The following is a 14,719-nucleotide window of genomic DNA, read 5'->3' as shown; positions in this document are numbered from 1 at the left end:
AGGCAACAAAACACGTTGATCTAGGGAGATGGCTCAGTGGATAAACATACTGACCATAGTTTGGATCCTCAGAGTCCACTTAAAAGCCTGGCAGATGTGGCAGCTGCCTGTAATCTTAGCACTTGGAATTTAGATACAGAATCCTTAAGGTAGGCTGGCTAGAACACCTGCAATTGTTGAGTAGGGTTTGCCCAGAGACCCTGCCTCAGTAAGTCAAGTGGGAAGAGAACAAGGAAGACATCCACCAACTCCAAGCCTGCACGAGTGTGCACACATTATCAATGATGTAGCGAAATAAGAAACCTTATGTATTGTTAATGGTCATATTTGAAAAGCAGATAGAAATCCCTGTAAAAATTAAACCGAATTAACCTATGACTTAAGAATTCTACTTCTTAATATGTATCTAGGAAAAAAATATGTCCCAGGACAGTGTGGAACTGGAAGTGTTCCAGCAGTGCCACCAATTTTAAATATCACTAGAAAGCAGAGGTTTAAGAAGACACTGAGAGATCAATTCATTGGGAACTCAGTGAAATTTTGAAACATAAGCCACCCCCTCCCCAGGTGCATTAGCACCTGTGTTGCTATCAGAGAGCATAAAACCAAGGCAGGGCATGCTGTAAACAAAGGTCGGATTCAAAAGCTGAGGACTGGCATGGAAGACCCCGCCTCTGCCTTCTAACAGTGTTCTTGAGCATATATTGAAACAATCCCTTGTCCTCCCTCAAATGGATGGCTCAATACAAGCTGGGTTTCTATATGCACATGCACAAATGAGGTCTCACCAACATAGCGCAGAGTTATTGTCCCACAGCAGTTCTATTCAAAATCTCTGTGAAGTGAATAGTTTCCCCATGAAATGATGAAGTCTTAAACATATGTATTTTTATAATGGTCAGTTTATTCCTCTGGCTAAGAAATCCAAAGGCAATTTGCAGTTGACATGCCTTTCTTATACTTCTGTTATTAAAAGTTTGCCGTTTCACTGCTTCCCAAAAGTGATTGATAAACCTCTTTCCTTTATGTCTAATTGTTTTCCTTTCTGTGATACAAAATTAATAAAACAAATACAGATATGAATATATTCATTTTGTGGAAAGTAAGAAAGAAAATCCAGATCACATATATTAACCTCTTTGGTATGATATCATACATAATTGAACACATAAGGCATGCATAATGCTTTTCAGCTTGCAGTTTGGGGTTTACAATAAACTACCAGATGATTGTCCTTTCATATAAATGGACAAAACTTCTTATTAAATTGGTGGGGTGAAGTTGAAAAGTGGGATGTGGACAGCATGAGGTTTATACATGGCTGTAACCAAAACTGAAGGATTGAAGTAAACAATAGCAAATATTTATAAAATCAAGTGAAAACAGGAAGCAGTTGGAATATTAATAACAGAAAATAATTTCTGAGGCTATTGCATTAAAAGGGACGGTCCCTAGAAGGGGTGCGGTTAGAATGCAGAGCCCTAAATTTTTTTCTCAGACTTCTTATTTCTTCCAAACACCTTTCCATCTCTTCTTCCTCTCCTGTCATTTCTTCACCTTTAAAATGCCTATAGTCTATGTCTTCTTTAAATTCTTCAAGAGACTGAAGCAGCCTCTGTCTGAAATTCCCTTCCAGTCGCTGTCCTTCAAATGCTCCATAGGGATGTTCATCCTCCCTCTTTGGCTCACTGCACTCAGGTTTTCCTTGTTTTTCATTGCAGGACTTTTGCATGATTTTGTCCTTTCCTGCTTAAGTCCAGGGAGAAAATGCAGAGGCAGATTACCTTCCTACTTTTAGTCCCTTTCTCTTGGAATCCACTTCCCCATACCTGACAGACCCACAGTTCCAGGCTTCAGAAACTGAAAATACCTCAGCTTCTTCAGCTTACTGTCAAATCTCCTTTTTTTCTTCCCCACTCCTCAATCTCATCCCACTCTTTTGCAAGAAAATAAGCTGAATGGTCCCCCTGAGCCAGCGAAGCTGCAAATTTTACCCAGCGTTATCCTTTCTCAAGTCCAACCCTCGGAACCCCAGCCTAAGAAACTCCCACACACTAACCTGTACAAACAGGGTAGTTTCTCGCTCGTTTTCCTGTCAGGTGGTATCTGTGAACACAGATTCCTGGACCTACAAACAGAAACAAAGGATCGAGGAAGAAAGTATGGAGACCAAACACATGTTATCCAGAATCTGGTATTCTCCTCAATATGATAGTTCTACTGCCTGGTTCTTTTCTGATAGCTATCCTTTAGTCTATAATTATGTGCCTGTTTGCCCACCCTCAGTCTCAGACTTGGCCTTTGTAAGACTCAGCATTTCCCATCTCCCATTTTGACCCCACCATTGCAGGTTAGCATTGAATGAGGTGAACCATTTTTACAATATCTCAATATTTCTTTTCTCTGTCCCACGATTTCAGCCTTTCCCCATGCATTAACTCCTACCATGCTCTCCAGTGCATTGGGGAAAGACAAAGGAGAAGGCAAAGTTTTGCAGAAGAAGAGAAACCCTATGATTAGATTGCTAGATGTTTCTAAACCCTTCTCCATGTTTCCTGCTTTTTTGCCAAATATGCAATTATTGGACCAGCAAGCTGCCTGAGTGCATAAAGGCACTTGCTGCTTAGTCTGAAAATCTTAGTTCAGTCTCTGGGATCCACATGGTAGAAGGAGAAAACCAACTCCTACACATCTTATGTGACATCCATGCATATGTAGTGAAACATGCACTCACAAACATGCATGCAAATAGACAAATGTAATTAAAAATTAAAACATATGCAATTGTCTATCTCCCAATTAGAGATATGGGGAAACAAGTCTAGATGAATTCTCTTCTCGTTCAGCCACTATCAATTCAAGGGTTCCTGGTGGTTTCTGTATACCAATCTGCTGGGATTTAAGGAATTTACCTTCTCTTCTCCTTGGCCACGAGTATTCAGGACAGTAAAGAGCTCATACCCAGAGGAGAAAGAAACCTGGATATATAATGACTTGGGATCACGTCAGCTTTTAATCACGTGAGGATTATGTCATCTTCCAACTCTGGTCCCTAGTTTCCCCTCCCATCAGCACTACTGCAGAAGTAGACCTGTCTACTAATCTCCCACCCCCACCACACCAGGCCCTGTCACTCATTTTTGCCTTTGCTAATTTCAGAGGTCAAAAGTGGCCCCTTCTTATGGATGGAATGTGCCTTTCTCTGATTACCAGGGAGGGGCTGCATCTTCCATGGTTATATTAACCATCATTCCTTTTTTAAGGGTTGTGTTGAGAGAAAGGATTACTCGTCCTCGTCTTGGTTGCAAGAACAAGAAAGAAGCAGTCTTACCTCTACTCACGCTTCCATCCAGCATAAATATCATTTTCCTTATAGTCTAATTTTTGAAACCAAATTGGAGGATATGAAATAAACTAGGTAATGAGGTCATAATTGGGGTTTATGTATTTTTACTTTTTTTCAGATATCTTCCTATTTTTTGATTTTCCATAAACACAAGTTTCATAATTTGAAATATGGTAAAGATATGCATATTTGGAAAAAAGATTAAAAATAGGAAGATAAAAAGACCCAAGCACCTGTTCTAGCTAATGAAGTCAGAATATAAATATAGACCTTTCAGGCGGACAAATTTTTAGAAGCTCAAAATGTACAGAGCAGTTGGAGCATGCCCTTTCTTGGAGACTTCAGAGCAGGTGAAGTCCTTCTGTCACATGGATAACTAAGACTATAATCCTACAGCACTTTGTGCTCAGACATGAAGATCTCAGAAGTCAATCACAAATATCTACTACTTTGATTACACATTTTCACAGATTGTGCCATGCCATATTTTTTTTTATTCCCTTGAAGATTGTCCCTGAATATATTACTTTAAAAAAAATTCTTTACCTCAGTAAGAACATTTTTGGTTTGTTTGTTTCTCTCAAACATTTCTGTCCCCTAGGTTTTCCTAGACTTTATTCAGCTAGTCACAAACCCCACCACCCATCATTTCCTGCTAAGGATTCTGTTACTTATATAAATGGATTTGTTTCCATGAAAATAAGCAATGGGGGGAGGGGGAGGAGGAGGTGTAACTACGAAAAGTTCTTGTTTATTAGGAACTCCATAGCTCATTTTAATATAATCACTACTAGTAAGCTTGATGTAAATGATTCCAGAAGAAAAGTTAAGTGGGCAGAAGAAGAGATCTTTTGAAAAGTAGAGCTTGTTGCACCCATTATTAAAAGAGAAACCAGCTAATGACCGACCAGAGAAGAAATGAGGCTCTTAGTCCAACAGCTCACTAAAACTACTAACACATTTGTAATTTAAGAAGTGGATCTTCTTGGAATTGAATGCTAATATGACACTGGCATTATCAGCACCTTCATCTCAGTCTTGTAAGAGATGTTAAAGTGAAACCATCCAACCTAAACTGTCTAGTTCAAAGGCCCTCAGGAATCGACAGGAAAAAAAAGGGGTGTTGTTTTTCATCACTATGTATAAATATATCATATAATTTGTAATCCAGAAATAGATAACATATTATTTACTTGGCTTATGGGACAAAGGCAACTTAATGAGAAAGGTTTCTTTTCTTTTCTTTCCTTTCCTTTCCTTTCCTTTCCTTTCCTTTCCTTTCCTTTCCTTTCCTTTCCTTTCCTTTCCTTTCCTTTTCCTTTTGAGACAAGGTCTCTCTATACAGCCCTTACTGTCCTAGAACTCACTACCCAAACCATACTGACCTTGAAAGGCATGTACCATCATGCCCAGCTGAGAGGGAGTTCTTTTAGCTGGTAGTTTAAGGGTGCAGTCTGTCATGGAAATGGAAGCTTTGGGCCGCTGGATGCCTTGCATTCACAGTGACCAAAGAGACAAAAGCTGTCAGTTACTTAGCTTTCTCCTTATAGAGCACAGGACTCAACCACACGGAATTGTACTATCCACAGGTAAGTTGGGTCTTTTCAACTTAATCAATCTAATCTAGATAAGCTCTCACAAGCATGCCTAAAAGCTTGTTGCCTAGGTGATTTTAGATGATGTCAAACTGAAAAAGTTGACTATCACAGATAACTAAACATGTATGGTGAATCAATAAACAAGTACAAGCTACTGATGAAGACAGCCATTAAGATGAAGCTAAACACAAAAGAGTACATGCAATATAATTCCACTTACATGGTGTTCTTCATCTGATAGCTCTTCCAGTAGTGACAGGAGTTAGAACACTGACTTCCTGGAATGAAGGACATTTGGAATACTGATTGCAAAGAAGTATAACATTCTGGGGTAATACTAAAACTGATGTGATTTTATGAGGATGTATGTTTGTTTTTATCACTTCTTTACTGGTAGAACTGTTATTTACATTACAAGAAATTATACACATGAAAAAGACATTTCAAATGAGTAATAACAAACACATGCCCACATGAAATCATTCTTATTATGTGAAAAATTTATATTACCCAAGAAATTTATGCTCCTTTGCAGTCACAACCACACATGAGGAGATTTATGGCTGTAAAAAAAACCCTGAAAATACTTTAGACAGTGATAGGCTAGATAGAATCTTCTTTGTCACCTTAGCTCTGTTGCACTTTCATCTTAGATGGGTATAATCTATGGACTGAGGGAAAATAGGAATGAAATAGTGAATGAATATATACATACCTGTGTACCTATATTTAGGTATATACTTGATTTTAATATATGTCAACAAGTATATATATGCATGCACATATACATATGCAATGCACTTTTGAAATCAAGACAAACATAGACATTTAGCTACAAGGCCTTAAGCTGTTCCTATAAAAAATATTTTGCCCTTGTCTAGATGATGCTATTCAGTGTTTATAAGAATGCATTTAACTTTTAACTCTCTGTCAATGCTGACATTCATCTTTAAATGACATCTTGTACTATTAGCATTAATTAACCCAGTGTGTCTTGTTACTTTTTGTAGTCACCCTGCCTGTGCCTCGTCTAATTCTCATGCCTTCCATAATCACTATGCCTTCTACTCCCTTTTGACAGCTGCATCCGGCACTTTCCCAGTTTGTGTCCTTATCTTACATGTGAACTGTTAGGGCAGATTTCTCTCGTGCTCTTTCTTCTATTTTCTCTCTTTCACCTCCAGAGATATCTATGTAAGGTGTGCAAGGTCACTTCTCTGGTTAGTGCTATGCATAAGAGTTCACTCAGGATTTAAAATGAGGTTGGTCCCAATCTGCCACAACATTCTCTTCTAAGTTCTACATACAACTGCCATCCTTTTATGCACAATAAGTTAACAGTTATTCTTTGACTTCTCCTGACGCCTAGTACTACATTCTTAGAGGCAAGTTCTATACAGCTGAGAATATATTCTCTCTGGATGATGGTTTAGAGAAAGGTTGAAAGGAGGAGTGGGATTTTTGTATCAGTAGGTAGTAGAAGGCAATGATTAGGCTGGCCCCAGATAGAAAATGTTTTAGGAAATATGTGGACTAGCATCACAAAGGGTAGGAAGGACCTAAATTTAGGATGAGATGTATAGAAGAGACCTGTCAAAGGAACCTAAGCCATAAAACTTTGTAACATAGGTAGAGGTCCCCTCACTCCATCTTTAGGGTTGTTTATTGGTTTTTTTTTTGTCTGAAAGATCTTTTGTGTAAGTACTTTATGACACAAACCCAGGAATTCTCCTCCAAGGACTTTTGATTTGTTGGAGACAGGATCATATGTAGCCAAGGCTGACCTCAAACTTCCTGTGTAGCTTCCTTAAAATCCTGACTCTACTTCTTCTGTCTCCCACATACCGTGATTACAAGCATACATTACCAAGCATACATTACCAAGCTAAGTGGTCATCTTGATGATTTTCCCCAATTATTTCTAGGTCGTGCTGTCAAAATTCATCAACATTCTTGTATAGAAGTATGTTAACATATTCATCCATCATTGAAGTCATACATACTGTGATGGTTTGTATATGCTCAGCCCAGGGAGTGGCACTATTAGAAGGTGTGGCTCTGTTGGAGTAGGTGTGTCACTGTGGGTGTGGGCTTTAAGACCCTCAACCTAGCTGCCTGGAAGCCAGTATTCTGCTAGCAGCTGAGAGATGAAGATGTAGAACTCTCAGCTTCTCCTGCACCATGCCTGCCTGGATGTTGCCGTGATCTTGCCTTGATAATAATGGACTGAACCTCTGAACCTATAAACCAGCCCTAATTAAATGTTGTTTTTATAAGAGTTGCCTTGGTCATGGTGTCTGTTCACAGTAGTAAAACCCTAACTAAGACACACACATTATGAGACATTCATACTAAGGAAATAATCAAAATTATACTGGAGATGTAGTTCAATAAGTCAAATGCTTACCTAGCATGCATAATGGCCTGGGTTGATTCCTTAGCAATACATAAAACCTGGCACGTACGTGTAATCTTAGTATTCAGGCGCTAGAGGAAGGAGAATCAGAAGATTAAAAAATTCATGATCATTCTCAGCTATGCGAAGAGATCAAGACCAATCTGGGATACATACCTGTCTCAAAAAAATCAAAATTATGTAAGTGAAACTATGACATAACTATTCATTATGCATTTGGTTATCAGACTTACTTTATCCACACTGATATTCACCTGGTCAATATTAAATACAAATGGAGAAAACTTTGTGTTTTTATTATATTATCTGTATACAGATGTATTCGAGATCAACAACTTTGACAAGAGTTCAGGGATCATTCATTTTAGCCATGGCTGCTAATTGTCCCTGGTGATAATTTACCTTATATTTCCTTACCTAATAGTACTTCATTAAATCCTCATATGTGGTATATTTTCTGTTGCTTTGTAGAAAATTATATCCAAGGTAATAATTTATATAAGCCAATTAATCTACATTTGGGTATATTCTAGTCTGTTTTTCTTACATTTGTATTATTAAAATGTGGTGTTTATTATTTTTTTTTTAAAGAAAAGGCCTCATGAAACCCATGATAGTCTCAAACTCACTATGTAGCCAAAGACATTCTTAAACACTTGATACTTCCTGCTTCTATCTCCTGAGTGCTGGAGTTCTAAATGCACACAGGTACAATCAGTTTCATATGGTGTTGGAGATTGAGGCCAGGGCTTTGTACACACCATGCAAGCATTCTACCAATTGAGCTGTATTTCCAGTCCCTGAAACACATTAGTATCCACAAATCTTTCCAGATATTTAGGTATGTTTTCTGTGAATAGGATGTAAAAATTGAAGTAACTCTATCAAATACTTTGAACATTTATAAGAATTTAGAAAACTGTCATTATACGGTCCTATAAAAAGAAGGTACAAAATTGTATCTTTCTGGCAACTTGATATTTTTTCAAAAGAAACTAGACTGAGGCTGAGTGAGGTGGCTCAATGGGTAAAAAGGAACTTGCTGCAAAGTCCGATGACCTTAGTTTGATACCCTGGTGGGTTTGATATCAAGGTGGGTGGAGAGAACTGATTCCCAAAAGTTGTTCTCTGACTTGCACACACACACACACACACACACACACACACACACACACACACACACCAATGAATAAAGCAGAACAGTTGGAAGGACTACACTGCTGCAACAGGCTAAGCAGTAACAAGAATACTGTCTGCAGCCAAGAAATCTTTATGCTTTAATAATTTATCAGGACAAGAATACTATTAGGCCAAAAAATTTACTCCAGTAGACTATATTAGTTCAAATCACTATCTATGGCAGAGACCCAAGGGCACTTGGAGATTGTGCAGGTCCTCATGAGATTCAGGTGTAATTCAGCTAAGCACAAGCCTGGATAGCAAGAGGTTGCCTTTGTGAACGCATCCTATGGAATCATAACATGAAGCAAGACCACATTTTCTGGGAGTAGGATAGTTAAGTGCAGGATTTTGTTCTGAAAATCAGTGTTGCTCATCAAAGGAAAGAAAAAGCTACTGATGCAAACGATGACAGATGAATCTCAAAAGATAGTTCAAAAGCTATCAGCTAAAGAGGAGTGTGTTCTACATGATTTGTTCCATGATTTTCAGAATAAACAAACGTAACCTATACAATATAAACCTGACCATTTTTGTCTGACTGGAAAGCTATGGTCTTTCTGACTGTGAAGGTTCACAACATAACTTATTGAGCAGAGGAGAACAGTCTCTATCTTAATAATCATTTATCTGTTAATAAGTATGTTAAATATTAAATTATATAGTTTAACTATGACTATCTTGGGTTGAAGATTTAGGTCAATAGTAAGATGCTTACCTACTGGGCTGGAGAGATGGCTCAGTGGTTAAGAGCACTGACTGCTCTTTTAAACGTCCTGAGTTCAATTCCCAGCAACCTCATGGTGGCTCACAACCATCTGTAATGGGATCAGATGCCCTCTTCTGGTGTGTCTGAAGAGAGTGACAGTGTACTCATATACATTAAATAAATAAACAATAAAAATTTCAAATAAAAGTCCTTGTCTACCATGCAGGAAGCCCCAGGTTTCATCCTCAACACTACAAAATTAAAATATGTACATTTTATTGTATGTCTTTAATGCTTTCATCATTGTTTTAGTTTTTATATATAGCTTACTTCTAAACATATCACCTTTAGCCAGAATGTGGTGGTGCACATCTTTATTCCTAGCATTCAGGAGGTAGAGGCAGGCAGATCTCTGAGTTCGAGGCCAGTCTGGTCTATTGAGTGAGTTCCAGGATAGTCAGGCTACTCAGAGAATCACTTTTTGAAAGGCTACTGCTTAGCCTTTTTTGAACGGAAAAAAAAACCCTCACATTTAAAGTTCATAAAGTACATAAGTGATACTTCTGCGTTTTAATTTCCAATTGCTCATGACTAGAATATCAAAAAGAAGTGTATTTTGTTTTGTTAATTATATACCTGAAACCTTCCTGCACCGACTTCCCAATTCTCTGGGGATCGCCTTCCCCCTGTCCTCTACTCCTGCTGTCCTCTCAGCCACCAAAGCTGGTCCTGAAATAGATTTACTGTATATAAGTTAAGATTATTTAAATACATGTTCATTGACTTGCAAATGCATATGAACCAGAAATTTCTGAAAGAGATTTGTTCGTTTCTTTTCATTCTGAAGATCTGACAAGGTTTTATGGCGCAGTAAATGCTGGCTCACCTCATGAAGATGCCTTGCATGTCTAGGGGCCCCTCACAAGCGGAGCATCAGCTGCCCTATCCTTTTCCAAGATCCAAAAACAGCAGCTGCTGCCTGTGGAGTCTATATTTATATAATGACTGGGGGGGGGGAGACAGATGGTTAGCGTTTTCCCCCCCAAATTTAATCCTGTTTTTCAAATAAGACTACTTTTTTAATGAGACAAGATTTCTCCAGCCTAGGCCAGTGTTAAACTAGAAATCCTCCTGCCTCAGTTCTCCCAGTGCTAGTTTTTTTTTTTTGTTTTTTGTTTTTACAAACAAGAGACACCATTCCTTTTCTTTTTAAAAATTTTAACACAAATAGAATTACATCGCTTTTCCCTTCCCAAGCCCCTTCTCTCCAACTCCTTCCATGCTCGCCCCATTCTCAAATCAAAAGCCTCTTCTTCCCCCTTACTATCATTGCATATAAAAGATACATGCTTTTCGTGATCACCAAAAGAACACTATGGGAATCCAATAAAGAAATTTAAAAATCAGACAGGTGGTAGGTAGTGGCGCACACCTTTAATCCGAGCACTCAGGAGGCAGAGACGGGCAGATCTCTGAATTCCAGTCCAGCCTGGACTACAGAGTGAGTTCCAGAACAGCCAGGACTGCATAGAAAACCCTGTCTCCAAGGGAGGGAGAGAGGAACTGAGAAGGGGGTGGGGAGACCGAGGGACAGAGGGAGGCAGCTTTTTAAAATCTGCATAAGCCCATTTCTTCTCTTTTTTTATAGTATAGAATAGAGTTTATTCAGGGCATGGGGAGGGGAGTTCAGAGGGTAGTAGAGGCAGAAAGATGGAGAGTAAAGAAATAGAGGCAGGCCATGACCACATGGAGAGAGGGGGAAGGGGAGAGGGGAAGGGATCAAGAGATCAAGAGAGAGCAAGAGTGCAAGAGAGCATAAGCCCATTTCTTGACTAACTTTCCCCACATATTTTAGGGAAAGAAAAATGAAAAGCTGAGGGGACAGCAGAAAGAAGGAGGCGTAACCTGGGAGAAAACGGAGAGGGAAAAATCAATCTCCCAGAGAACTAGGATGGCCGGCAGTCCATAAAACACACACATGGCCCTTCTTTTTGTCAGGCCATGAAATGCCCAAGGCTCAAAGAGACTGGGCCCACCCTGGAGACGTTAAAGGGACCCAGAGGTGAAGAAGGGACCTGAACTTTGTACTGCAAGACACTGGGGGCGGAAAGAGGGGCTGGGGCCGGGGGCGGAGCTTTGGCTTCTGACGCAAGTGGCACGTGACTAGCCCACGCAGGCTCACACCCCTCGCTGGGTCTCGGACCTGCCCTCGCTCACTCTCTCCAGCCCGCCATCCCTAACGGAGGCACCTGTTCCTGGTGGCGCAGCTCCTGGTGGCGCAGAGCGCGCGGGCCCGGGCGGCGCACAAAGCAGCAGCAGGAGGAGGAAGAGCGGAGCAGGTGAGAGGGACGGCGATCGGACCCGAGGAGCCCTTGGCCGGGGTCCAGCGGCCGCCAGCTTGGCGGTCGCAGCACAGGCCGAGGCTGCAGGTGGCCGTCCCCTTGTGCGCAGCGGCGCCGCCGGACGGCGCGGGGGGGGGGGGGCGGCGGCGGACCCGGGCGGAGACCCTCGGGGAGTAGGAGCATGCACCCCGCGACAGCTTCCCATAGACCCCCGGCGTCCCTGCATCTGGGGGGCCCAGGGGTGGTCGGCGGGGTGGGGCAGGGGCGGCCGAGGCGGCGGGAAGAGCCTGGGCGGTGGCGCTCGGGACAGCGCCACAGGTCCTTGTCCTCCCTCCCACCCACTCACCCTTCCTTCTGGGTTGATCTCAGGTCCGAGGAGCAGAAGCTTCGCGGGGCACCTGTGGTGAGCATCGCTAGCAAGAGGAGAAGGCAAGGATAGGCCCAGGTAGGTGCAAGGGGCAGGGCTGGGGACTGAGAGGAGGGAAAGAGACCATGCGCAAAGCTGGGTATGTCAGAGCCGTACTTGCCCCCCTCTGCTGTATTCTTCTCTCCCATCCTATTCTTCCATTTTGATGACGCAGATGCATCAGATGTATCTGCAGGAAACATGGTGGGCTTTGGGGAGAGGTGAGCCGGATTTGAGCCCCCTACAGAGCTAGGGACCTTTCAGGTGGGGAAATGAATTTTGGAAGGTGCAAAGCAGAGACTCTTGTCCTCGTTGCTGATCAATCCACGAAGAAATCTTTTTCTTCTCTTGTGTCTTAGGAGTAATGGAGGCCAAAGATCAAGAAGTAAAAAATCTCAACATGGAAAATGACCATCAGAAAAAGGAGGAGAAGGAAGAAAAGCCGCAAGATACTACCAAACGGGAGCCGGTTGTGGCCCTGATTTTTGAGCCTGGCAAAAACTGTGTGCCTAGAGGAGGTCGCAGGCGGTTCCGGGTTAGGCAGCCCATCGCTCACTACAGATGGGACCTGATGTATAGGGTTGGGGAGCCCCAGGCAAGGATGAGAGAGGAGAATGTACAGAGGTTTGGGGATGATATGAGACAGCTCATGGAGAAGTTAAGGGAAAAGCAGCTGAGCCATAGTATGCGGGCTGTTAGCACTGACCCCCCTCACCATGACCACCATGATGAGTTTTGCCTTATGCCCTGAGTCCTGAGGCTTTCTCTGAAGATGATATGGGGACCCCTGCTTTGTGATGTACAAGTTTTGAGATTGCTCCTTTTGTGTAGATCTCTTCCTGTTACCAGCTTCTAATTGAAACTTGTGGGTTTTTTTTTTTTTTTACTCAGCCTGTAATTCTTTTGTTAGCAAAATCAGTTGCATGGGAAGATCCATATTACATATTGTAAACCTAATAAAGCAGATTAAAAAGGCACTCTCTGTACTTACTCTTTTCTATATATAAGAATATGAACAGCCACATGGTGGCATAAGTAGAGCTGATCACTGGAAGAACTGAAAAACTTTTTTTTTAAATCTTTGTTTTCAAAATTGAATACTTAATGAAGAATTTGGTGGCTTAAGAGATGACTTAGCTCTACCAGAGGACACAGCTCTAATTCCCAGCACCCACTGGATGGCTCACAGCCATCTAAAACTCTAGTCTGGGGCAGTCTGATAACTTCTGGCCACCAGGCACACATGTGGTGCACAGACATACATGCAGCCAAAACACTTGTGCATGAATTTTTTTTAAATTATTTACATTCCAACCATTGTCCCCCTTTCTGGTCCCTCCACACAATTACTCATCCCATTCCCTTGCCTTGGAGAGTTTGCTCCCCTTCTCTGCCCTCTCATCCCTCCTCCCTGGGGCCTCAAGTCTCAGGATTAGGCACATCTGATCCCATTGAGGCCTGACCAGGGAATCCTCTGCTATATATGTGCCTGGGGCCTTGAATCAGCCCATGTTTGCTGCCTTCCTGGTGACTCAATCTCTGGGATTTCCTCCCCCCACCTCCTGCGGTTCCTAGTTAATTAAGACTGGAGGTCTTCCAATGGGGTCGCCCTCCCCTTCAGCTCCTTCAATCCTTTCCCTAATTTCTCCATAGGTGTCCCTGACTTCAGTACAATGGTTGGGTGTAGTAAGTATCTGCATCTTTCTCAGTCAGCTATGCATAAAATCTTTAAAAATTAAAAGTATTTTAATGATAACCTTATAAAAAAATTAGGTGAAAACTTTCCAGACTCGTGGCATGATCTCAGATTTAGTTTATCATCTGGCATCTGTTACTGAGAGATAATAAGAGATAAGTCTATTTAATATCTCCCCTTGTGCTTATGAGTAAGATGAAAATAATAGTCACCTCAGGACTGAAATATGAACTAAATAAGGTAATAAGTTTGTGAGCTTTTTCAGTTTTTCATTCTCTTACCATGTGGGTAACCTAAACCCTGAGATGTTTTCAGTTTTTGGGGGGTATTTGTAAGAGGTCTCTACTCAAAGGTCCTGTGGGACAAAGAATGGGTACATATTGTTTTACTGTGCCTTTTTCTCATCCTTTCCCCTAGAGAGTCTATGTACTAGATTACAGGTTCCTACAGCAGACCCAGACAGATACCCACATATCTACAAAGTGAGAGATTCTCACTGATTTCTCTGGAGTGCTCTTTGTACTGAATCCTGCTCTGCACCTGCAGCTAGATTCCTTTCTGTTTATCTTCTTGGTAAAGATCGCTTATCTGGGGCAATTATCTCTCTAGCTGACCAGATGTATGAGGCAACAACTCACTGAATGAGACAGTTGCTCAAGACAAGCCGCATTATCCTGAAACTTAGGAATGTACAGAATTTTGTTCTGTACATACTGAGTTGGTCATGTCGGTGTATCATGGTTTTAATTCCACGGAAAAAGGTACATTTTATTTATGAAAATTGATTGTTTGTGGTACTGGGTGGTGAACACAGCCTCATGCATACCAGGCATGCCAATATTTTGCAAATATAAACTTAAAGTTTAAGTCCACTGGAAGACCAACAGAGTCAACCAATCTGGACCCTTGGGGCTCTCAGAGGTTGAAACATCAACCAAAGATCAAACATGGTCTGGACCTAGGCCTCCCTGCACATATGTAGCAGATGTGCAGCTTGGTCTTCATGTGGGTCCTGAACAACTGGAGT

General features: G+C 41.4%; 2 protein-coding genes across 5 annotated transcripts; one reads left to right on the top strand and one right to left on the bottom strand.

The window, feature by feature from the left end:
* Positions 1-903: 903 nt before the first annotated feature.
* On the bottom strand, positions 904-12,023 carry Tceal7 (transcription elongation factor A like 7). 4 transcript variants are annotated; one of them, XM_076918975.1, is made up of 7 exons: positions 11,937-12,023; positions 9,885-9,977; positions 9,258-9,391; positions 7,352-7,431; positions 5,165-5,222; positions 2,060-2,128; positions 904-1,749 (listed from the first exon to the last, which is right to left on the bottom strand). In XM_076918975.1, exon 7 carries the CDS (start codon positions 1,730-1,732, stop codon positions 1,436-1,438), a length of 297 nt encoding a protein of 98 aa, XP_076775090.1. In that variant the 5' UTR covers positions 1,733-1,749; positions 2,060-2,128; positions 5,165-5,222; positions 7,352-7,431; positions 9,258-9,391; positions 9,885-9,977; positions 11,937-12,023; the 3' UTR covers positions 904-1,435. The 4 variants fall into 4 exon arrangements, with proteins under 4 accessions (XP_076775090.1, XP_034341602.1, XP_076775091.1 ...); XM_034485711.2 differs by having other exon boundaries at positions 904-1,746; XM_076918976.1 differs by lacking the exons at positions 5,165-5,222; positions 7,352-7,431; positions 9,258-9,391; positions 9,885-9,977; positions 11,937-12,023 and adding an exon at positions 2,913-3,104.
* Positions 11,515-12,973, top strand: LOC117694506 (protein BEX1). The gene is made up of 3 exons (XM_034485450.2): positions 11,515-11,587; positions 11,960-12,035; positions 12,356-12,973. Exon 3 carries the CDS (start codon positions 12,361-12,363, stop codon positions 12,745-12,747), a length of 387 nt encoding a protein of 128 aa, XP_034341341.1. The 5' UTR covers positions 11,515-11,587; positions 11,960-12,035; positions 12,356-12,360; the 3' UTR covers positions 12,748-12,973.
* The last annotated feature ends 1,746 nt before the right edge of the window (positions 12,974-14,719 follow it).

The sequence above is a fragment of the Arvicanthis niloticus genome, chromosome X, assembly GCF_011762505.2.
Source record: "Arvicanthis niloticus isolate mArvNil1 chromosome X, mArvNil1.pat.X, whole genome shotgun sequence".
Classification (NCBI taxonomy): Eukaryota; Metazoa; Chordata; class Mammalia; order Rodentia; family Muridae; genus Arvicanthis; species Arvicanthis niloticus.
This window is presented reverse-complemented; position numbering and strand designations above follow the sequence as displayed.